The 23,740-nt window shown below is 41.3% G+C and overlaps 1 protein-coding gene across 2 annotated transcripts; it reads right to left on the reverse strand.

Annotated features, from left to right (window-relative positions):
- Positions 1 to 142: 142 nt before the first annotated feature.
- On the reverse strand, positions 143 to 22,919 carry si:dkey-192k22.2 (uncharacterized). 2 transcript variants are annotated; one of them, XM_051701942.1, is made up of 10 exons: positions 22,624 to 22,919; positions 16,784 to 16,993; positions 16,230 to 16,646; positions 6,870 to 6,983; positions 6,383 to 6,463; positions 6,259 to 6,306; positions 5,747 to 5,809; positions 5,341 to 5,367; positions 5,046 to 5,120; positions 143 to 3,137 (listed from the first exon to the last, which is right to left on the reverse strand). In XM_051701942.1, the coding sequence occupies exons 1-10, from the start codon at positions 22,700 to 22,702 to the stop codon at positions 3,085 to 3,087; spliced, it is 1,167 nt and encodes a 388-aa protein (XP_051557902.1). In that variant the 5' UTR covers positions 22,703 to 22,919; the 3' UTR covers positions 143 to 3,084. The 2 variants fall into 2 exon arrangements, with proteins under 2 accessions (XP_051557902.1, XP_051557903.1); XM_051701943.1 differs by lacking the exon at positions 6,259 to 6,306.
- Positions 22,920 to 23,740: the final 821 nt, after the last annotated feature.

Here is a 23,740-nt window from a genome sequence, read left to right on the forward strand (position 1 = left end):
GTGTATTCTTTCACCATCTGTTGTGAAAATGTTATGGTTTACATTCAAAGCCTTTGGCTCTCAGTTCAATTTTAGATCAGAAAAGTGTAACTGATCTCATTACATCACATTTCTAGGAACTGCAGTTCATTTGACAGAGCAATTATTTGAATGAAATGAAGAATATATTATAATATTTTGAAGGACAAATGGCATTTAGCATGTCAAAATGGCCAGTTCTCTTGTCAAATCTTATTTAATTTTTCTTTGAAGAGAAAGCATTGACTAGTGGTCCAATAGATATCTACTGATATCTAGAAGGCTGATGGCCAATTTAATGCCTTTCTGAACATATTGCAATTTTCCGATTGCAAAAAAAAAATAAACATAGGTACTCAAAACTGCTGAATTTAAATGAACAATTATCTTACACAATATTTAGTTACAACTCAATAAAAATGCACTATCCAATTGTTATATTTTGTAACTGACACTAGTTTAATGTATAATATCTGCAAATGATTTATTTAAAAAGTATTCTTTTCGAAGATTGACGTAAATCTTATTTTTAATACCCACAAGCTTTAGACTGGTGTCACATAGAAATTATTACATAGAAACAGAAACTGCTGTCCTTTTCTGCATATCGCTGCGCCGTTTTGTTGCGCGTTTGGCGGCCCATGCGGCCCCATTTCGTGGCCGGCCCACCGGGAAAAGTCCCGGTTCTCCCAATGGCCAGTCCGCCACTGCACATAATTAAGAAATCACATTAGTGTATCCATACTGCTTACTAAATGGTTATTAGAGAACCACACACTGCAGTTTATGTTTCCAACCAAATTACAAAATTGGAAACAAAACGAAGCTTTTAACTGCAGGTGAAATTCAGTGTACTGAATGTGATCTGCTAACACCTTAACCAAATCTCGTCATGTTGCAAAAAGTGTATTTCCTCTAAGTTCTCAAGGTGATTTAATTTTCTTAACATTGTGTATTTATAGAGCTAAAGGTCAAAATAATCCAGCCAGAATTATCATTGCTGAAAAACTGTTTTCTGTCATCATTTACTCACGCTCATGCTGTTCAAATATGACCTATGTCTTTCTTTCAGCTGTGGAACACAAAATGAAATGTTAGGCAGAATGATAGCTTTAATCACCATGTACTTTTTTTTTTAATTATTTTTTTTATTTTTTATTTTTTTTGTGCATATTTTTCCATACAGAGAAAGTGAATGGTGACTGAGTCTGTCATTCTGCCTGTCCCAAGTCATACAGTTTTGTAACAACATGCGGGAGAGTAAATGACGACACACTATATGGTCACACTATATAGTAAGTGTCTTTAACTATGTACTAGCATTAAAATACATGCAATATAGTGTACTTATTGTGTAACTACATGTTGTTTTGCAAAATTCTCAAAAGATTCACATTTGGTGCTACTGAGGTTGAGGCACCTATAGGGTTTAGGTTAGGGATTGCACGGACACCATACCTGGATCGGTATCGGGTCCGATACTTACGTTTTTACCAGGATGGGGTATCAGTCCGACAAGCCCGATACAAATCCGATACCGCATGTTGGTCATTGATGTTATTGTCAAGCTCAATTAATGGCATAAATAACCTTAAAATCACCATTAAAGTAGTCCATATAACTCGTGCATTCTATTCAGGCTCTTACAGTCATCCAAAAGCTTTGTGAATTGTAAAAGGCTGCGTTTAATAATAAATATACAGTCAGCATGCACAGCTAAGTAGTGCTAACACACACATAAACAAGCGCAGATGCACTGCTCAGCGCAATATGTGGTCGCTCCACACGAACTCTATCTCAGATGTAGATGATCAACAGTTCCGTCCGCTTATAACATGCATTGAGAACTGCATCTGACAAGCATTTTACCAAATGTTGAATGAGAAGTAGAAATGGGCGGATCGATCCTAAAGTATCGATACTTCCGATACTCATGTTGTATCAAAAAGATCAATCCACACCAAAAATATCGATTCTAAAACTAGGGATATTATTATTTGGTTACCATGAACATGAATAATAATCATAATATTCAAAGTGAAATAAAAAGGATTAGTCTATATTAGCAAATACTTGTGCAGGATGGGAACTATTTCTTCCTCCGCCCATTTTAACGCGTGATGAAAGACACAAGCGCTTGCGCTGTCACAAGGCTCGTTCAAACAAGAGGGATCAACCTGTGCCTTGTAGAGGTAATGAGAGAAATTAGAGAAACAGCTTCTGGACAGTAGTGTAGTCTAGGGCATACGCCGTATGTCCACCTATCTTTTTTAGGATTTTGCGTATGCCCACCTGAAATAAGTGATGATACGTATGGCTGCCAGAACAATGAGTAGTCTTTTGAACCAGAACTTTTTGCCGCAGCACCGTTGAGTGAACTGTGTATGTATATGTGGGTTAGGATTATATAAATGTACAGATATTTTCTCTAAACGTCGAGCTGCGGGAGCGCAACTGATGCCACTGGCAAGACAGACAGTCCGACTAAGCTGATCCACCAATCAGAACGTTCATTTAAGGCGCGACTGGATATTTGCTAACCAATCATATTTTCCGTTTCAGTAAGGGGCGGGACATTTCCAGCGTCTGATACGCAAGCATCTCTGGAGTAACCATAATTTTATTTCCCAGATAAAAGTAAATATATGTATATTTTTGTTGTTGTTGTTGTTGCTTTTACTGCTGTCGGTGGCTGTTCTTCTATTCTATTCTATTCTATTTGTAAAAGTAATGTTTGGGAGTCTAAAATGTATTTTTCCTATTGACACACTAAAGCTGAAGATATAAATAACCATCTTAAGACAAATGTTTTTGTGAAACATCTTATGTGCCTAAGACTTTTGCACAGTACTGTATGTACATAATAAGTACATTGTATCAAATGATCAAGTAGTAGTTAAAGACACCTAATATAATGTGGGTCTAACAGAATTGTCATTTTTGGGTGAACTATTCCTTTAAAATTTTATGCTCATGTCTACTTCATGTGAAAGTAGCAGAAGCAAATTCAACAGGTCATGTGATAGTAAATAAATAGTCTAATCTATATTATATAAGTCCCTCTGCTTAAAGTTCTTCATCTTTTTCATGACTGGAGCAAGAAGGGTTGCTTCGATGAGCTGGAGATGGAAAAAATAAAATGGAGAGGCATGTGAAATGGCAGGAAGTATCATACAGTATATACAAAATCATAAAGCAAACGCCTATGATCTGCTTTGAATTAAATAGTATTATACATAATGAAACTTGTTACAGATCTTTAACCATGAATTCTGTTTTTCTTTCATTCTTTTGCATGATAGTTCAGATAAGAAAATGAATGTGTGGGTGGTGACTTGATGGCTTAAAGTATCCTGTGATGTCATCACCAACATGTAATGGAGCAAGAAACCTACATCAGAGGTTTGGTGACCCACATTACCTTACTGTATGTCCCAGATTACCTTATTCCTTAAATAGGGTAATACTTAAGAATTGATCTCATATAATACTACAACAGTGACAACATGAATCAGTTTAGCCAGGAGGCTCTTTAGCTTATTCATTCAGCCCCAAGCAACAAACTGGCATCAAAGTCATACTAATCATCAGCTTGTGTAATCATCAATGAGGGACATTATGCAAGATCAGAAGACTGGTCCAGGTTATACTAGGTAGTAAGCAGCGCTGACAAAAATGTAAAGAACATATCAATATCAGACTGTTACATCAGCTCACTGATGAGGAAATCAATGTTGGCATTTTTTAAGTATTAAAGGGATAGTTCACCCAAAAATCATTATTTACTAACCCTCATTCCATCCACGATGTGTATGACTTTCTTTCTTCAGCAGAACACAAACAAAGATTTTTAGAGGAATACCTTAGCTCTGTTGGTCCATACAATGCAAGTGAATGGTGGCCAGGACTTTGAAGCTCCAAAAATCACATTAAGGTAACATAAAAGTAATCCATATGACTCCAGTGTAAAATCTATCTTCAGAAGCAATATGATAGGTGTGACTGAGAAACAGATCAATAATTAAGTCCTTTTTTTTATTTAAATCTCCACTTTCACTTTCACACCTGAAAGTCACGTGGTGCCTGTTTAGTTTATTTGAGATTTATAGTAAAAATAATAATAATAATATATAAAAAATTTTTATTCATGCCATGTATGTATTTCAACCATACCTATCAGATCGCTTCTGAAGATACAGATTTAACCACTAGAGTCATGTGAATTCCTTTTATGCTGCTTTTATGTGATTTTTTTTTAGCTTCATAGTGGTCAGAGGTTTGACCACCATTCACTTGCATTGTGAGGACTTACAGAGCTGAAATATTCTTCTAAAATCTTAATTTGTGTTCAGCAGAAGAAATAAAGTCATACACATTTGGGATGGCATGAGAGTGAGTAAATGATGAGAGAATTTGCATTTTTTGGTGAACTATCCCTTTAATCAGCCTTGTAAAGTTTCAGTTTGATACAGAAAATTTGGTAAGACTTTACAATAATGTTCTATTTGTTAACATTAGTTAACAACATTAGTTAAGATCAACTAGCTATGAATCATACATTTACTGCATTTATTAATCTTGGTTAATGTTAACTGAAACATATAGTAATACCTATTTCAAATCAAAAGTTGTATTTGTTAACATTAGTTTATGCACTATGAACTAACATGAACTAACAATGAACAATTGTATTTTTATTAACTAACATTAATGAAGATAAAAATGCTGTAAAAAATACATTGTTTATTGTTAGTTCATGATACCTATTATTGTATTAATGTTTACGAATGTATCCATTTTGCAAAGTGTTACCAAAAATGTAAAGCACACTAGTACCACGTTTGATATATCCCCAAAACATAAGACTCTCTGTGCTTGGGCGTTTTTGACTATTCAACCCCGAGCCAATATTTCCCTCCAAATGTATAAATTATGCTATTATAAAGGGAAACATTTTTATTTAACCCTATTGGTATTTTTTACTTTCATGAAGTGCACGGTTTCTTTTGTATTCTAGAGCTATTTACCTTGCTTTATTACCAGGGCATTACACTGACCGTCTTCCCCATCTTCCTCACGGTCTTTTTCATCAAGTGATGTCTCTGAAAACAAGCACACAAATGCATCACACAGTCCACATCCATCGTCTCTTTGGAAAGCTGACCTTTATGTATGACATTTTCTGCAAAATGTCATTTGTATGTGAAATTTGATTTGGTCAGCTGTGCTGTTGTGAAATGTCTATTCACTGCTAGTAATCTGAAAGTGGTTATTTTGATGTTTATTGAGAGAATGTGTTAATGTGATGCATTCCATTCATACCTGACATCTCAAAAATAGGTGACAATCCTAAAAAAAGACAGAAATAAAAAGTAAATGCTATCCATTTTGATTTCATGGTGACTTTTAGGACAGTTGTTGCAGATTTTTTTATCCTAGTTTGGGAAAGATGAGTTAATTGAAAGCATCCTTTCATAAAAAACTTAGATTGCTCAAAAAGATTATCTTTGTTATTCTCATACTCTATGTTACTCTATGATTTTTTAATTAATATGAGATCATAAAAGCATAATTATAAAACAATTGGAAAAATGCTGTTGAAAATCGTTTTAGATGGAATATCACGTCACACTGCATCGCATTGCGATAAAGCACACTTCAGATCTAATTCGGGGTTAAAACATCATACTGCAATACTGCGGTATGATAATATTGCTTGCTCTTTTACCATCCGTTCTGTTCTCTGTTGAAGAGATCTCAGAGAATACATCATCTTCATCTTCATCATCATCTGTAGAGATGAGGGAGATATAAATCCAACCTTTAATAACTATACACATCCCTAATATCCACCTATACATGCAGTGCCTTGCAAAATAATTCTGACCCTTGACCAGTTTTCTTATTTACTGTACTTTACTGTACATTGAAACTCAAAATACCATGATCAAAAAATGACCATGGTATTATGGTACATGGTAATACCATGTTATTCTTTGAAGTACCTTGAAGAACCATGAAATACCATGGCAAATGAATATGGCAATCATTTTGTACAATGTCATATTTCAAAGAACCATGGTATTATCATACTGTATGATACCATCCCAGTACCAATAACAGTATTATTTGTAATGTATTTATCGTTACTAAAATAAGTTTTAAATCTCTGTGTTGCAGAAGGTTTAGGTTTACACAAATGAAAAAAATTACTTGATTATCAGATATGCACTTGCTTACCACCAATGCTGCATATCGCAATGGAAACATTAGGAGCGTTGCACATCGCTAAAAGAGAAAATAAGAACATTTTCATGGTCCAAGAAAAACTTCAAGAGCATGTAAACCTGTTTTTGTCACTCACAATTTTCTCTTTTCCTGTTGAGCTCTTTGAGCCGACAGTCACGAGCTGAAACTGGTGCATATGCCACCAAATGGGACGTTCCTAAAGAGAGAAGCCCAAAAAACTGTTGAAACATCCACGCCAAACACTAAAAAGCTTATATATGCACGTTGCTTCGGTGCACATAGGCTCAAAAAATCAATTACAAAGAAAAACCTTGCACACAATGTCCATAGAAAAATTTTATTAATAGGCTAAAAAAGTGCCAAAGTTCTCAGTGCAAGAACAAAACATTTTCGATTTACAAAATTGTCATCAGAGTCAAGAGAGAAGCCTTAAATGAGAGAGATGGATGGATTCACCCAAAGTATGATGCATTGTCAATTACATTATAATTTTGGATTAAAAAAACAAAACAAAACAAAAACCATATGCCCCCTTCAAAACAAAAACCATATGCCCCCTTCAAGGGGCTAATTGGCTTTGTTTTGTTAAAAGTGATTCTCACTATGGTAAAGATGTCTGCTCTTGGAGATCAGGCAGCCCACACTCAGTAAAGCCACCACTACCACAATCCCTACCAGAATCAGCCACACTCCAGGAATCACACTGCACCAACTCTCTAAGAAATAGGAAGAGAGAAAAAAAGACACAAATAGAGAAAAATAATACAATATTAAAATCTTGAAGGGATAGCACCAAACAATGAAAATTCAGTCAATATTTACTCTCTTGAATGTCATTCCAAACCTGACTTTCTTTCCTTCATGGAACACGAAAGGAGAATTTGGGCAGGATTTAAGTGACTGACAACCTAATTTACGTTTCATTCAATGGCGAATTCTCAGGGCCAGCAAAGCCTTCTCTACTGGCCTTAACATGCCAAATAAATTAATATTTTTCATCCTTTCATTCTCAATCACCTTTTTGCCTATGAATTTTTAATCGTTTTCCACTCTAAATTAATCTACAAACAAATAGAGAAAAATGAAAAGTTTATCCAGTCAGAATTTATTCCTTGATGCTTACAAGCAAAGTGTGACAACTGTTTCACAAATCACATGCCTGAAGCTGAAACAGCGCTTGAATCTGAGCTCCACCCCATCAGGCCTTCAGAATTTCTTCAGAATCCCTCAACAGTGCAAATGAATGGGGAACTAAAGTCAGATTGTCAGATTCATCAGCCAATCAGATTGATTTATTTGTTTTTGGTGGGTGTGATCTTTAGGATATGTGCCGGTCGAGGCCTTCTAGCTGGCCTTGAGTGATGCAATCATGCTTTAAGTGATGTAATTTGAAAGCAAAGAGCACGGGATCTTGCTAACAGTCGGCTGTCATTACGGCCGCAATCGTCGTTGAGAAAGAGATCCTTATGGATTTAAAAACACGAGATGTTCTGCATGACTGGGTGATTGCTTAATTTATTAAACAGGAAAGGAGGACTGATTTTCACTTCAAGTAAATTGGTAAGTGCTTTTTGCATTATAGCAGCATCAGGAGTTTTCTATGTGTAAATTAGGCTGCTTGAGCAGTCAGTGTCGGATCAAGTTTTGAAAAGTTGTGCTGCGTTCCATTCAACTTGGAAAGTCAGATTTTACAACTTCCTACTAAGTGCAATGGAATGCATCTTGAAGTCAGAATTACAACTTGTAGGCTCATGCAGAAATTCTCAACTCCGATTTCACCGAGATGCAGGGGCATGATGTCACGCAAACATGTGGACACTCAGGGAGATATACAAAGTAAGTGATAAACATTCACTTTATTAAGTAATATCGATAAATGAGTTTGTTTCCACATTACATGATATTAAAGCTTGTTTAACTGCAGAAACAGGTGTATAAAACATTATAATCTCTTTTGATAATCGTACACCTGTAGCACAAATGCTAGCGCTGCAGCATTGCTTATCAGTTGGGTTGCTAGGAGACATCTCTAATGAGAGTCAAACCCCTGCTAAGCTAACGGGAGCGTTGCAGTTCCGAATATCGGGGAATGGAATGTATTTCTGGTCGGAGATAACCGTGTACCCTGACGAAATGAAATTTATTGCAAGCAACATTTAAATCACAAATATTATTAGATTTTTCCAGGTATTATAGACCTCCTTGGTAGATTCATATGAAAAATTATGATTTTTGAATGTCTGTTCGGGAGACGTTCATTTCACAAAACAGTCATGCTACAGTTAAAATTAGGCTTGCTTGAGCATTAAGTGTCGTTTGAAGTTCTGGCTTTAGTGCGTGGATGTGCTTTTAAAATGTCAATTGGTATTACTAGTTAGCTGCAATATAATGTATGATGCCCAAAGGCATAGGGTGTCTTATTTATTGTGAAACTGTGTTTTCTTAATGGCATGAATCACACTGAAGGCCTAGACTTTAAATGCACGGCCCGCCGCTGCTTTCATTTCATTGTAAAACATACCATGGGAAGAGGGACTGGAGGCAGCCCATGAGAAGAAGTTAAAATATGGTGATTTGGCCGCAGAGTGCAGGGAAGATTAATATAGGACTGCCAATTTACGCAGTGTTGTGTGGTGAGGTTTTATACCATATGGAACCGGGGGCACTGAGCACGCATTAACGGTGCCAGTGGGGCAAGCACAGACTTAGCCACCTGGTTGGCGCGTATGGTCGGATGGGAGATTATGCCATATGGAACCAGGGGTACTGAATACGCATTAACGGTGCCAGTGGGGCTTGTAAACTCAAAGATAAAAATTGTTCTTTGGCTTGACTTAATTGTGGACAGTGGTTCAACATGTTTGAAATGAGGTTTTTAACTTAAAATTACTATGTAATATCAACACAAACACTTTGTTTAGAAAGAACCTAGCTTAATTGGGTAAACCCAACAAAATTAGATGTGACAATGTAACTCAAATAAATCTCTTTGATTTCTTTATGTAATAACTAGTAAAAGTGAATGTTAGCATGCTAAATACATGTTGATTTGAAGCACTACAGAGTGTAGGCTAGTAACTATGCTATGATTAGCACTTCAATTGCTCAGCAAACAAGTAATCAATATAATGTGCAATATTTACCTGTCCTCATCGTTAGATCAAGCTCCACTATTCAGCATAATGGTAACCCTGTAAACACCTACATTACTGAAACTCTTCTAAATCTCAACATAACAAAACATTAAACACCAACAAGTATCCCCCTTTATATTCATCTTGCACAAAACCACATAAAATAACTCTACATTTTAACATTTACTCTCCCTATCGAGCCCCATGCAAAGCATGCTGGAAATGGAAGTGTAAGCGGTAGTTCTAGAAGGAAGACTCGTGGTCTTTACAATTTAATTCAGTCAGGCATCTTCAATCACAATCCAGCCTCTGCTTTATAAGCTCACACAGCTGCCTTCATTGCTCGTAATGCCTCGTTTTCACCCCCCACCACCCTATTACCACCAGTTTGGGTCTCGTCCTGCCGTAGGGGTAAGCGCCTCTCCCCTTCCGTTTTTGCCTTCTAAATATCTAAATGATATTAATATCTCTACATTTGTATTAATTCCAATCATCCCGAGTCTTTCCTGATAGAATGGAAATCCCCTGCCCAGTTTCATCAATGCTACATTAACACCACAAAAAGTATTCATGTAGTCCCAACTCAAATGGATTAAGTAAACTTCCACTTTACAAATATAAATGGATAGAACACAATGAAATCAAATTGTGACAAAATGTTCTAGAATTGTGTCGCTTTAGTTAATTTTAATTAAGTAAATTGAACAAGCAGCAAAAATCTTTTGTTTGAGTGTACAGCCTTAGCCATCGGGTTGGCACATATGGTCACATGGGAGGTTATAAGGTTATATATGTCAGCATGGCAGAGGCATTGGAACGTTGATTAAGATTTCTTCATGGGGGAGTCATTGAACCTTGTCTGCATGTTAGGACCTGTAAAGGATAAATGTCTTGATGGGAAAGCAAGAATGAGAGGCAATGGAAAGGATCTGGTGTCTGGCTGCGGGGGGTGGAAGGGAGACGTCAATGATTGCTGCCCCACCACCAGGAGATGCTCCAGGATTAATGGGGGCTGGACTGAAGGCACTGGCGGAGGTGCAGCAGGCAATAACACCCAGCAGGTTTTGACAGCTATCTTTGCACCTGATTATATTCCACCAAACAAAGTTGGGAATGACATGATGGTCAGTAAATGACAACAGAATTTTCATTTTTGTGTGAACTAACCCTATGAGCATCATAACTGAAAAGTTTGACCCTGTCCTAAAACTCTTATTAATTTTGTTCTGATTTAGAAAGTTCACTTCATACTCATAATAACTCAGATGACCCTGTATGAATCTGGCTGTGTGCTGTCTGAAAGGATTTGGGGTTTTGGATAAGTCAAACTCTTAGCAGACTGGATTAATGTATTGCTATAATAAATTTATCAAATGTTAGGTTGAATTATAAAGTCCTGCTGTCTCCATCCATGCCTGGATCGATAGACAGGATAAAAGACAGTCTCAGCTCTCCTTCAGAGTGAATTTATGAGAGAGGGGGGAGACATGGAGAGAATGAATGTGACTCCAGTGAAGAGCAGAATACTGTGTAGAGTTTTTTCTCATCACAAACTTTGCAGTATCTTTAATGAGGTTACAGGGTTTGTTGCTTTGTCCACTGAATCTAATATTGTGTAGCACAGGCCAAGACCATCTCATTTCCTCATACAGGGAAAAGGGAAAATACCAATTTGCTGTATGAGGATCTGAATATCTGGTTTTAAACAAAACACTAATGGGATATGTCACATAAGCTACCCAATTAACTTCATCGGCAAGTGTTTTATATGGCTCTTTCATGTTCCTTTTCATCGTTTCAGGAAGAAGATGTTAACATAACTCACATCACATACCTGCTGTCTGTGTTTGTCCCGAAACTGAATAATTTAATCTTTTTCTGGCAATGCTAAAAGTGCATCACTGCCAGAGAAGTACAATCCTGACTTGTTTACCTGTTTAAACCTGTATATTTAGACAAGGACATGCTGTATGGGAAAAATGACTTGGTGGAAAAATTCTGGTTCCCCTTCTGTCACTCATTCGAAGTTGTGTCAATGCAGTGACACTAGGGGTCGATCTTGAGAGCCCGAGACACCTTCAGATCTTTGAGAAAAGGCCAATGAGCATTGGCGAGTATAATTTGCATGCCACTCCCCCCGACATACAGGTATAAAAGGGAGGCTGGAATGCGGATTCATTCAGATTTTTTCTTCGGAGCTGAGCGGTTGTATTTCAGCGAACTGAATACTACTACTGATCCATTCACCTCTTCAGAAGCGTGTGCTGTTGGATATATGGCGCATTCCAGCGGCTTTCTCTCCACTCTGCACTTCACTGCAGACTACGCCCCTGGGCGCTTCGACAGCGCTTTAAATGAGTTTATTTCCTCTAAAGAGTATATTTCCTCTATTAGAGCAGCACAGTGACGTTGAATGTCTTTTTAAAGACGCGTCTTTTTAAAGATGTCCTTCCTTCTCTGTGCAGTTCCTGGATGCAGTCGTTACCTCTCCTCCTCTGACGGTCATGATCACTGCCTCACGTGCCTGGGCCAAAATCACATTGAGGAAGCGTTCGTGGATGGTTCATATTCTCATTGTTCAAGTTCTCAAGGCGATTCGGGGGCTTCAATGGGTACAGTTCCGCTGGGTAAACCCCCACGGACTTCCCACTCCCTGGTACACTCGTTTGCACCCGTCCAGTTCTGGGATGAGACAGGCAGCTTGCCTCAGTGCCAGCCTAATGTCTCTTTCGGAGCTCGTGAGCTGGATGAGATGTCGATCGCTGCATCGGAAAGCGCCTTGATGATGTCAGACGCAGAGCACTTGACCGGGCTGCCGCCTTCAGATGTGGCAGCCCAGTCCGAGGCCAACGCGGAGCTGACCACCATGCTTGCCCGGGCCGCCGCGAGTGTTGGGCTTAAGTGGAACCCTCCACCTGCCCCTGAGCACTCACAGCTTGACGACTGGTTTATTGGTTCGGCACGCCACTTGCGGCCATGCCCCCCTCCAGTCCCCTTCTTCCCGGAAGTGCATGATGAGCTGACGTGATCGTGGAGGGCACCTTTTGCTGCCCGAACCCGAACCTTCAGTTCGTCCGCTCTCACTACCCTCGGCGGTGGGGCAGCCCAGGGCTATGCCGCGATACCCCAGGTGGATAAGGCGATCGCGACACACCTGTGCCAGCTGAGCACCACCACCTGGTGGAGTCGCCTGGCACTCCCTTCCCGAGCCTGTAGGACGACGTCGTCTCTGGTGACTAAAGCCTACAGCGTTGCCGGTCAGGCCACCTCTGCCCTGCACGCCATGGCCCTCTTACAGGTCCATCAGGCCAAGGCTTTGAAAGAGCTACACAAGGGTAGTTTTGATCCCAGTGTGCTACAAAAGCTGTGCTTGGCAACCGATCTCGCCCTCCGTGTGACTAAGGTCACAGCGCGTGCACTCGGGCAGACGATGTCCACGCTTGTGGTCCAGGAGCGCCACCTGTGACTGAACCTGGTCGAGATGAGGGACGCAGACAAGGCGCGGTTCCTTAATGCGCCCATCTCCCAGGTCGGCCTCTTCGGCGACACCGTCGAGGACTTCACCCAGCAGTTCTCGGCGGTGAAGCAACAGATGGAGGCCATTCAGTACATCTTGCCTGTTGGCAAACTGTGTCTTCCTTGGGCAGAGCCCCTCTGCCCCAGGCTCCATGTTTGTAGTAACTCCTCTCCCATTGGGCAGGATCTACCTTGAAGACTCTCCACATGGTTGGAAAGACCATGTGACGTATCCTTCCACTTAAATATCCCCCCCCTCTTTGGGCGAGGTGTGGTCTCCGCTGTGTCTTCCCCTTGGGAGGGACATCCCCCGACTAGACCTGGCGGCCCAGTCGGATAATCCCCCTTATTTTTTAGGGAGCGGGAAAAAAAGAAGGGGAAAAGAGGCCACAACTGGGTTAAGCCTGTCTCTATATTTTGGGTAGTCGACTTGTCCCCAAAAAGGGCCGTTCGACACTAATAACTATGTTGGGGGAGGTAACGTTTCGACCTGGTGTGCTGGCTATGAGGCACACAGTAGTTTGCCCACCACACACCGCCAGTTCACGTAACACAGTTCAGCCAATTGTGGCGTTTCGTATAGGGACCCCTAGTGTCACTACATCAACACAACGTCAAGTGAGTGACAGATAGGGAACGTCATGGTTACTTGTGCACAGACTCCCGTTAAAGATGCTGACACAAAAGCACATTTTGACGTGCATCCGGCATAAAGATTGGTTCGTGGCGGTAGACCTGAAGGATGCGTACTTTCATGTCTCGATTTTACCTCGACACAGTCCCTTCCTATGGTTCGTGTTCGACGGTCAGGCATATCAGTACAAGGTCCTCCCCTTCGGCTTGTCCCTGTCCCCTCGCGTCTTCATGAAGGTTGCAGAGGCAGCCCTTGCCCCGTTAAGGGAAGTGGGCGTTCGCATACTCAATTACCTCGACGACTGGCTGATTATACCGCACTCTCGAGAGTTACTGTGTGCAAACAGGGACCTGGTGCTCATGCATCTCAGCCGTTTAGGGCTTCGGGTCAACTGGGAAAAGAGCAAGCTCTCCCCGGTTCAGAGCATCTCTTTTCTCGGCATGGAGTTAGACTCGGTGTCAATGATAGCGCGCCTCACATGCGAGCGCACGCAGTCGGTGCTGAACTGCCTGAACTTATCCAGGTGGGAAATGTCGGTCCCACTGAAGTACTTCAAAGGCTCCTAGGACATATGACATCATCAGCGGTGGTCACGCCAGCCTGCCGCCACCTTTTCAGCCCTTGGACAGACCTTGCGTTCCTGCGGGCTGAAGTCCCCATACAGCAAGTGTCCAGGCGTGTTGTGGTTACGACGGATGCCTCCAAGACAGGCTGGGGCGCCGTGTGCAATGAGCACGCAGCCGCTGGCTCCTGGAAAGGACCTCGCCTGCGTTGGCACATCAACTGCCTTGAGTTGCTGGCAGTACAGCTCGCCCTGCGGAGGCTATTGCCGTTGATCCAGGGCAAGCACGTGTTGGTCCAACACGACGACAGTGGCTTATATAAACCGCCAAGGTGGTTTACGCTCTTGTCGCATGTCGCAACTTGCCCGTCACCACCTCCTCTGGAGTCAGCGGCGACTCAGGTCGCTGCGGGCCACTCATATCCCTAGCAACCTCAACGCCACAGCAGATGCTCTGTCACGGCAGATGACGCTCAGGGGAGAGTGGAAACTCCACCCCCAGGTGGTCCAGCTGATTTGGAGTCGATTCGGCAAGGCACAGGTAGACCTGTTTGCCTCCCAGGAATCCTCCCACTGCCCGCTCTGGTATGCCCTGATGGGAGCTCCCCTCAGTATAGACGCACTGGCACACAGCTGGCCCCGGGGGCTGCGCATATACGCATTCCCCCAGTGAGCCTACTTGCACAGGTTCTGTGCAAGGTCAGGGAGGACGAGGAGCAGGTCATTCTCGCGGCTCCGTATTGGCCCACCCAGACCTGGTTCTCGGACCTCATGCCCCTCGTGACAGCACCTTACCCCGGTAACCTCCTGTGATGTATCTTCTGCGGTACAGCCTCCCTTTTTCGGTAGACCCACGTCTCCCTTGGCAGAGCCCTCTCTGCCCCGGTCACTGCATTTGTAGAGCTCCTCCCCTATGAAGGGCAGGACCTACCGCCGCGCCTCTTCCATGTGCGGCCTTAGGCCCATATGACGTATTCGGCACTTTTTTACCCTCCCCTTCAGGGCAGGGTGTGGCCTCCACAGGGTCTTCTCCCCCTGAAAGAATAGGAACGGAAAAAAAGCCTTCCCTGGTGCATTTTATGAGCATTTAAAGGCCCCAGCCGAATCTAATTTTCTGTGGAGAGAAAAACTTAGAGAGAAAAGGCCGTGGCTGGCGTGGCCTGCTCCCATACTAGATACGTCTCTTTCCCCCCCCTCAGGGTTGTTGGGAATTACATGACATTTTGGGGCATCTGTGGAGGCTACGTGCAGTCCGAGTGCATCTGTTCCTACGCTCACAGTAGCTTGCCTACACCTGCATTGGCAGTTCACATAACACAGTTCAGCCATTGTGGTGTTTTTTATAGGGACCCCTAGTGTCACTACATCGACACAATGTCAAGTGAGTGACAGAAGGGGAACGTCTCGGTTACTGTTGTAACCTCCATTCCCTGATGGAGGGAACAAGACGTTGTGTCCCTCTTGCCACAGGCTGAACTTCACCGCTGTAATGGCCGGGACCTTGTTTCGGCTCCTCAGTGCAAAAACCTGAATGAATCCACATTCCAGCCTCCCTTTTATACCCGTATGTCGGGGGGAGTGGCATGCAAATTCTACTCGCCAATTCTCATTGGCCTTTTCTCAAAGATCTGAAGGTGTCTTGGGCTCTCAAGATCGACCACTAGTGTCACTACATCGACACAACGTCAGTTACGACAGTAACCAAGACATTCTGCTCTCTTTTTGTCCTTGAATCAGTCCTGATTTGGCTTCACATAAAATGTATACATTCTGAATGGCAAGGTCAACGGTTATTGAAATATTTTTTAATGTTTTTTTTTTCCTCAAAGTGTTTAAAATGTTTTTCATTCAATGCATTAATGCAATAGTAAAATAATAATAATAAAACATAAATGTTTTGAGGTTCTGTGCAACCAAACCTATATTTTAGTAAATTTTAGCTTGGAAAAATTGGGATTTATGTTGTTTTGGACCATTAGACTTTCACTGTAAGAACTGATGGAGAAATAAAAGGTGAAGAAAATTAAGTTAAAGGTACTGTGAGCAAATTCAAAGGTTTTACTTAGCCACTGAATTAGAACGCCCCAGTCCCTTCAATTTTCTCATGGTTTCTCACCTACTTTTGTGTGTGTCACTGGATATGCAGGAGATCTTGCTGTCTGATTGTTTTCCTGGTAGTAAAAAAGGTAACCACTGCTTCTTTGTTGGCAGTTGAGGTCATGGGTAGAATTAGTTACTTGCATAGATAGTGTAATCTTTTTGATTGAAGAGGTGACTGTTTTTGTAGAAGTAGTGGTTTTTAAAGTGGAGGTGTTTGGTCTTGGAGGGCGTGAGTTTTCTTTTGTGGGTTCTTCTGTGGACATGTTTAGATCTGGACATTTGCTTTTGTCTGGTGAAATGTAGCAGTAGAATAGTCTCTGGTCTCTTTGAGGTCCAGTGTACAGGTCAGTGTGGTTGAGAAATGCAAAAACACTAATGTTCCATGCAGAGAGATTGTCTGCCTTTAGTGTCAGTACCATCATCACATGCTCTCCTATGAAATGTGTTAATACAGAATGAAATGCACAAAATGCACATAGTTACTATTGGTTATTATTTTATAGAGACAACAAGCAGTAATAAACATATTTTATAAAGAAACGTGTTCACCCGCACAAACAATTGTCCCACCTGGCTGCAAGGTATTGTTCTGGAGATCATGCAGATCCATCTCAGCCTGACACAGATACCAGCCTTCCCCATGTCTGTCCTGACTTCTGGCATTTGTTATCACTGTAGTACATGTACGATCAGCCTGGCCACATGCCTGTGCATCATTTGAGCCATTTTCAGGTGTACAAGGGTCAAAAGGCTCACAGAGAAACTGAATCTGTGATACTTCTGAGAAAGAAAAAGAGAAAATGCTTTTATTACAGATGTTAATCATCACTGTACCTTACACAGACATTTAGATATATATTCAGAATACAGTATATACACTGATGAGCCAAAACATTATAACCACCTGCCTAATGTGCTGTTGGTCTTCCGTGTGCCGCCAAAAAAGCACTGACCCACCGAGGCATGGACTCTACAAGACACCACCTGAAGGTGTCCTGTGGTATCTGGCACCAAGACATTAGCAGCAGATCCTTCAAGTCCTGTAAGTTACGAGGTGGAGCTGCCAGGGATCAGACTTGTTGGTCCAGCACATCCCACAGATGCTAATTCGGATTGAGATCTGGGGAATTTGTAGGTCAGGGTAACACCTTGAACTCTTCATCATGTTCCTCAAACCATTCCCAAGCGATGTGTGCAGTGTAGCAGGGCGCATTATCCTGCTGAAAGAGGCCACTGCCATCAGGGAATACCATTGCCATGAAAGGGTGTACCTAGCCTGCAATGATGTTTAGGGAGGTGGCACGTGTCAAATTGACATCCACATGAATGGCCGGGCCCAGGGTTTCCCAGCAGAACATTGCCTAGAGCATTAAACTCCCTCCACTGGCTTGTCGTCTTCCCACAGTGCATCCTGGTGCCATCACTTCCCCAGATAAACGGTGCACACGTACAGTACATGGCCGTCCACGTGATGTAAAATGTGTAAAATGTGATACATTCCTTCCGTAACCAACATTCACATTTTCTGTGACTTGTGCCACAGTAGACCTTCTGTCGGTTTGGACCAGACAAGACAGCCTTCGTTGCCCTCGCGCATCGATGAGCCTTCGGCGCCCAACACCCTGTCGCCGGTTTGTGGTTTGTCCCTTCTCGGACCACTGTTGGTAGGTACTCACCACTGCTGACCGGGAACACCCCACAAGCCTTGCTGTTTCAGAGATGCTCTGACCCAGTTATCTGGCCATAACAATTTTGCCCTTGTCAAAGTCACTCAGGTCTTTACTCCTGTCCATTTCTCCTGCATTCAACAGGTTGACGATGAGAAATAATTGTTTGCTTACCATCTAATCTACCCAGACCTTGACATTGAGATGATCAGTGTTATTCGCTTCACCTGTGAGTGGTCATAATGTTTTGGCTCACTGGTGTATATACATTCTTTATATATATATATATATATTTAATATACAGTTGTGCTCAAAAGTTTGCATACCCTTGGAGAATTGGTAATATATGTACCATTCAAGAAGACATGAGTGAGCAGGCAAAACACATATCTTTTATTTCTTATGGGATTCATATTCAGCTGTAGGTTATAACAGAATGGCACAATCATAAAACAAAACATGGCAACAAAGAAAAAAATGAAATTACCCCTGTTCAAAAATCTGCATACCCTTAATTCTTAATACTGTGTATTGCCCCCTTTAGCATCAATGACAGCGTGCAGTCTTTTGTAATAGTTGTCTATGAGGCCCCAAATTCTTGCAGGTGGTATAGCTCCCCATTCGTCTTGGCAAAATGCCTCCAGGTCATGCAAAGTCTTTGGTCGTCTTGCACGAACCGCATGTTTGAGATCTCCCCAGAGTGGCTCGATAATATTAAGGTCAGGAGACAATGATGGCCACTCCAGAACCTTCACCTTTTTCTGCTGTAACCACTGGAGGGTCAACTTGACCTTGTGCTTAGGGTCATTGTTGTGCTGGAAAGTCCAAATGCGTCCCATGCGCAGCTTTCGTGCAGAGGAATGCAAATTGTCTGTCAGTATTTTCTGATAACATGCTGCATTCATCTTGCCATCAATTTTCACAAGATTCCCCATGCCTTTAGAGCTCACACACCCCCAAAACATCAGTGAACCACCACCATGCTTCACAGTGTGGATAGTATTCTTTTCACTATAGGCCTTGTTGACCCCTCTCCAAACATAGCGCTTATGGTTGTGACCATAAAGCTCTATTTTGGTCTCCAGAGGCTGTGAGGCGTGTCAAGGTATTGTCGGGCATATTGTAACCGGGCTTTTTTGTGGCATTGGTGCAGTAAAGGCTTCTTTCTGGCAACTCGACCATGCAGCTCATTTTTGTTCAAGTATCGTCGTATTGTGCTCCTTGAAACAACCACACCATCTTTTTCCAGAGCAGCCTGTATTTCTCCTGAGGTTACCTGTGGGTTTTTCTTTGTATCCCAAACAATTCTTCTGGCAGTTGTGGCTGAAATCTTTCTTGGTCTACCTGACCGTGGCTTGGTATCAAGAGATCCCAAAATTTTCCACTTCTTAATAAGTGATTGAACAGTACTGACTGGCATTTTCAAGGCTTTGGATATCTTTTTATATCCTTTTCCATCTTTATAAAATTCCATTACCTTGTTACGCAGGTCTTTTGACAGTTCTTTTCTGCTCCCCATGGCTCAGTATCTAGCCTGCTCAGTGCATCCACGTGAGAGCTAACAAACTCACTGACTATTTATACACAGACACTAATTGCAATTTAAAAAGCCACAGGTGTGGGAAATTAACCTTTAATTGCCATTTAAACCTGTGTGTGTCACCTTGTGCCTGTAACAAGGCCAAACATTCAAGGGTATGTAAACTTTTGATCAGGGCCATTTGGGTGATTTCTGTTATCATTATGATTTAAAAAGGAGCCAAACAATTATGTGATAATAAATGGCTTCATATGATCACTATCCTTAAATAAAAGACAGTTTTTTTTTTGCATGATCAGTCATATTTTCAAAATCAATGCCAAAATTTCACAATTTCTGCCAGGGTATGCAAACTTTTGAGCACAACTGTATATATATATATATATATATATATATATATATATATATATATATATATATATATATATATAAACTCAGCAAAAAATGTCCTCTCACTTTCAACTGCTTTTATTTTCAGCAAAATTAACGTGTAAATATTTGTATGAACATAAAAAGATTCAACAACTAAGACATAAACTGAACAAGTTTCACAGACATGTGACTAACAGAAATGGAATAATGTGTCCCTGAACAAAGGGGGTGTCAAAATCAAAAGTAACAGTCAGTATCTGGTGTGGCCGCCAGCTGCATTAAGTTCTGCAGTGCATCTCCTCCACATGGACTGCACCAGATTTGCCAGTTCTTGCTCTGAGATGTTACCCCAATCTTCCACTAAGGCACTTGCAAGTTCCCAGGCATTTCTGGAGGGAATGGCCCTAGCCCTCACCCTCTGATCCAACTGGTCCCAGACGTGCTCAATGGGATTGAGATCCGGGCTCTTCGCTGATCATGGCAGAACACTGACATTCCTATCTTGCAGGAAATCATGCACAGAACGAGCAGTATGGCTGGTGGCATTGTCATGCTGGAGGGTCATGTCAGGATGAGCCTGCAGGAAGGGTTCCACATGAGGGAGGAGGATGTCTTCCCTGTAACGCACAGCATTGAGATTGCCTGCAATGACAACAAGCTCAGTCCGATGATGCTGTGAAACACCACCCCAGACCATGACAGACCCTCCACCTCCAAATCGATCCCACTCCAGAGTACAGACCTCGGTGTAATGCTCATTACTTCGACGATAAACGCGAGTCCGACCATCACCCCTGGTGAGACAAAACCGCGACTCGTCAGTGAAGAGCACTTTTTGCCAGTCCTGTCTGGTCCAGCGAAGGTGGGTTTGTGCCCATAGGCGACATTGTTGCCGGTGATGTCTGGTAAGGTCCAGCCTTACAACAGGCCTATAAGCCCTCAGTCCAGCCTCTCTCAGCCTATTGCGGACAGTCTGAGCACTGATGGAGGGATTGCGTGTTCCTGGTGTAACTCGGGCAGTTGTTGTTGCCATACTGTACCTGTCCCGTAGGTGTGATATTCGGATGTATCGATCCTGTGCAGGTGTTGTTACACATGGTCTGCCACTGCAATGATGATCAGCTGTCCTTCCTGTCTCCCTGTAGTGTTGTCTTAGGCATCTCACAGTATGGACATTGCAATTTATTGCCCTGGCCACATCTGCAGTCCACATGCCTCCATGCAGCATGCCTAAGGCACGTTCATGCAGATGAGCAGGGACCCTGGGCATCTTTCTTTTGTTGTTTTTCAGAGTCAGTAGAAAGGTCTCTTTAGTGTCCTAAGTTTTTATAACTGTGACATCAATTGCCTACTGTCTGTAAGCTGTTAGTGTCTTAACGACCGTTCCACAGGTGCATGTTCATCAATTGTTTATGGTTCATTGAACAAGCATGGAAAACATTGTTTAAACCCTTTACAATAAAGATCTGTAAAGTTATATGGATTTTTACAAAATTATCTTTAAAATACAGTGTCCTGTATATAGTTTATATATATATATATATATATATATATATATATATATATATATATATATATATATATATATATATATATGTATGTATACTGTATATATATATTTAAAACTTAAATGTCAATGTTAAGTACAGCGACGAGTTTAGCCTTTAAATTAATAATTAATATTTGGACTTAAAACTGTTTCTTAAATGTTGTTTAAAAGAGTTTGACACTGCAAAACGTGGTCACCTGAAATGGTTCCCTTAAAGGAATATTCCGGGTTCAATACACGTTAAGCTCAATGTGACGAGGAGGAGGGTGTGATGGAGCATGGCCGGCGCTGAATCAGCTGATCAGCGGGAGAGCGAGATAAATGGCAACTGGAGACACCGGTTCGGGAGAAAAAGAGATGCACACAGCCACGTTGCATGTGTGTCTGCGTTTGTTTATGTTTGTTTTATGTTGAGTTTTATCATTAAACTTTATGTTGACTGTTTAGCCAGTTCCCACCTCCTCCTTGCCCATCCCTTACCCCATTACATTGGTGCCAAAACCCAGGAGGGAGAAGGGATGCGCTGTCACGGCCGTCTGCCTGTGGACGGAGGGGTCGCAGCCGGCCGGCGAGAGACAGAGGAACCACTGCTGTCTGCCGAGAAGGGGAGGAGCTGACTTTTTAATATTTGGTGAAATACTGTTTCTTAACTTCCTGTTTTCTCCAAAATAACAACAAAACAAAACAAAAAAGCAAGTGGTTTTCTGTTTCTATTGGTAGGGATAATTGATATTATCTTGCCTCAATTAAAAGTTACAACCTAACAAATGTACACAATCTTTACTATAAAGGCTACTAAACATTTTCTTTTCTTTGATGCAATGCATGTTAATGTTAATAGCATGAAACAGTAGCATAAATTATGTTAATTGTGTAAGATGGTTTGTACTTTTACCAGAGACAGTGTCTACAAACCATGAATCCAAATTTTATTTTACCCAACACACACACACTTTGGGTTTACTGTACCATTTCTAGACCAAAATGGTGTAGTTACCTGTGGCAGAGTGCTTATAGACAACTGTTTAAAACTTTAATTTTGTTAGGCAACAGACATAGAGAACATAATACATAAGCTTCTTTATTTACCTCTTAATAACATTCAAAATGTCATTAAAATTTGCTCATGCTGTTAAACATACAAACATTTGACTCTAAACACGCTCTTCTCTGAAACACACGTGCTCACAGAAACCCACACTATTTCCACATTTCCCTCACTCACGCTTGCTCAAGGACACTGAGCTACTCTCACACTCTTACTTTGGTATTTTTTACTTACTTGGAAAAAACTCTGGTAGACACAGGATTAAGGTGAGGAAGAAGAGGATGCTGAGTCTGATGGCACCTGCTCTTGTCATGGCAAAAGACAGTAGGATAGCAGTTCCACTGGAAGGTCTCCCAACCTCTGAACGTTTTGACAATATATTGAAAATCTCACACAATCTCACATCTCACCAGTACACACCCTTTGCCTCCCCGGTCCCATTTCTAGTTTAAATTTGTCCTTCATACTTGCTTTACAGACTTTTTAGCATGTCTCCTTTACATCTGACTAACACTGTCATTATTACTCAGCGATATGTGTCGCATAACCACTTCACTTCCTGCCTGCCTTCCTGTTTTGTGTAATTTTTAAAACAGAAAGAAAAAAGACTGATACTTTCGATAATGCATTTGCATGTACCATAGAGAGACAAATCATTGTAGATATTTGAATATATATTGACTACAGTGAAAATTAATTAATGAATAACAGTCAAGGGTTATTTCTTATGGAATAAAAATATGCACATACATTCCAAACTGAAGAAATAGGATAAATGTGCCCCAGCTCCAAAATAATATATTCACTGACATACACTTTCAGTTACTTAATTATAGTTTAGTTATGTCCTACTGTATAAAACTATGCACCTAAACTCTTGGAACAAAGATGTGCATTTGTCTGTGTATGGTTTGATAGAACCAAAAAAACAAAAAAGTGTTTCTGAATTGAACCTGAAGGACATTCCTCCTGCAATAAAAACAGGTTTCTGCAGGGAGAGAAGCATCCAGTTATCATGGCAGGACAGGAGGAAAGTTCTCATAAGGACCCACACTGGGATCAGGAGAGCTCTCAACAGCAAGCACGTTATCAGCAACATCCAGCAGGCTAAATATGCCTTGAGCAAACTGCTGCTGTATTATAGCTCACTCTGTAAAGAGTTCCTTTTTTCTTTTTTTTTTTCTTTTTTACTAAGAAAAAGATTTGGTGTATCTTTTAAACGAATATCATAACAAAACATTGAAACCTACTGTATATTCATATGCCCAAATTAAAGGGATAGTTCACCCAAAAGTGAAAATTCATCATTCATTTACTCAACCATAATGGTGTTCCAAATGTGCATGGCTTT

This window comes from Myxocyprinus asiaticus, chromosome 7 (genome assembly GCF_019703515.2).
Source record: "Myxocyprinus asiaticus isolate MX2 ecotype Aquarium Trade chromosome 7, UBuf_Myxa_2, whole genome shotgun sequence".
Lineage (NCBI taxonomy): Eukaryota > Metazoa > Chordata > Actinopteri > Cypriniformes > Catostomidae > Myxocyprinus > Myxocyprinus asiaticus.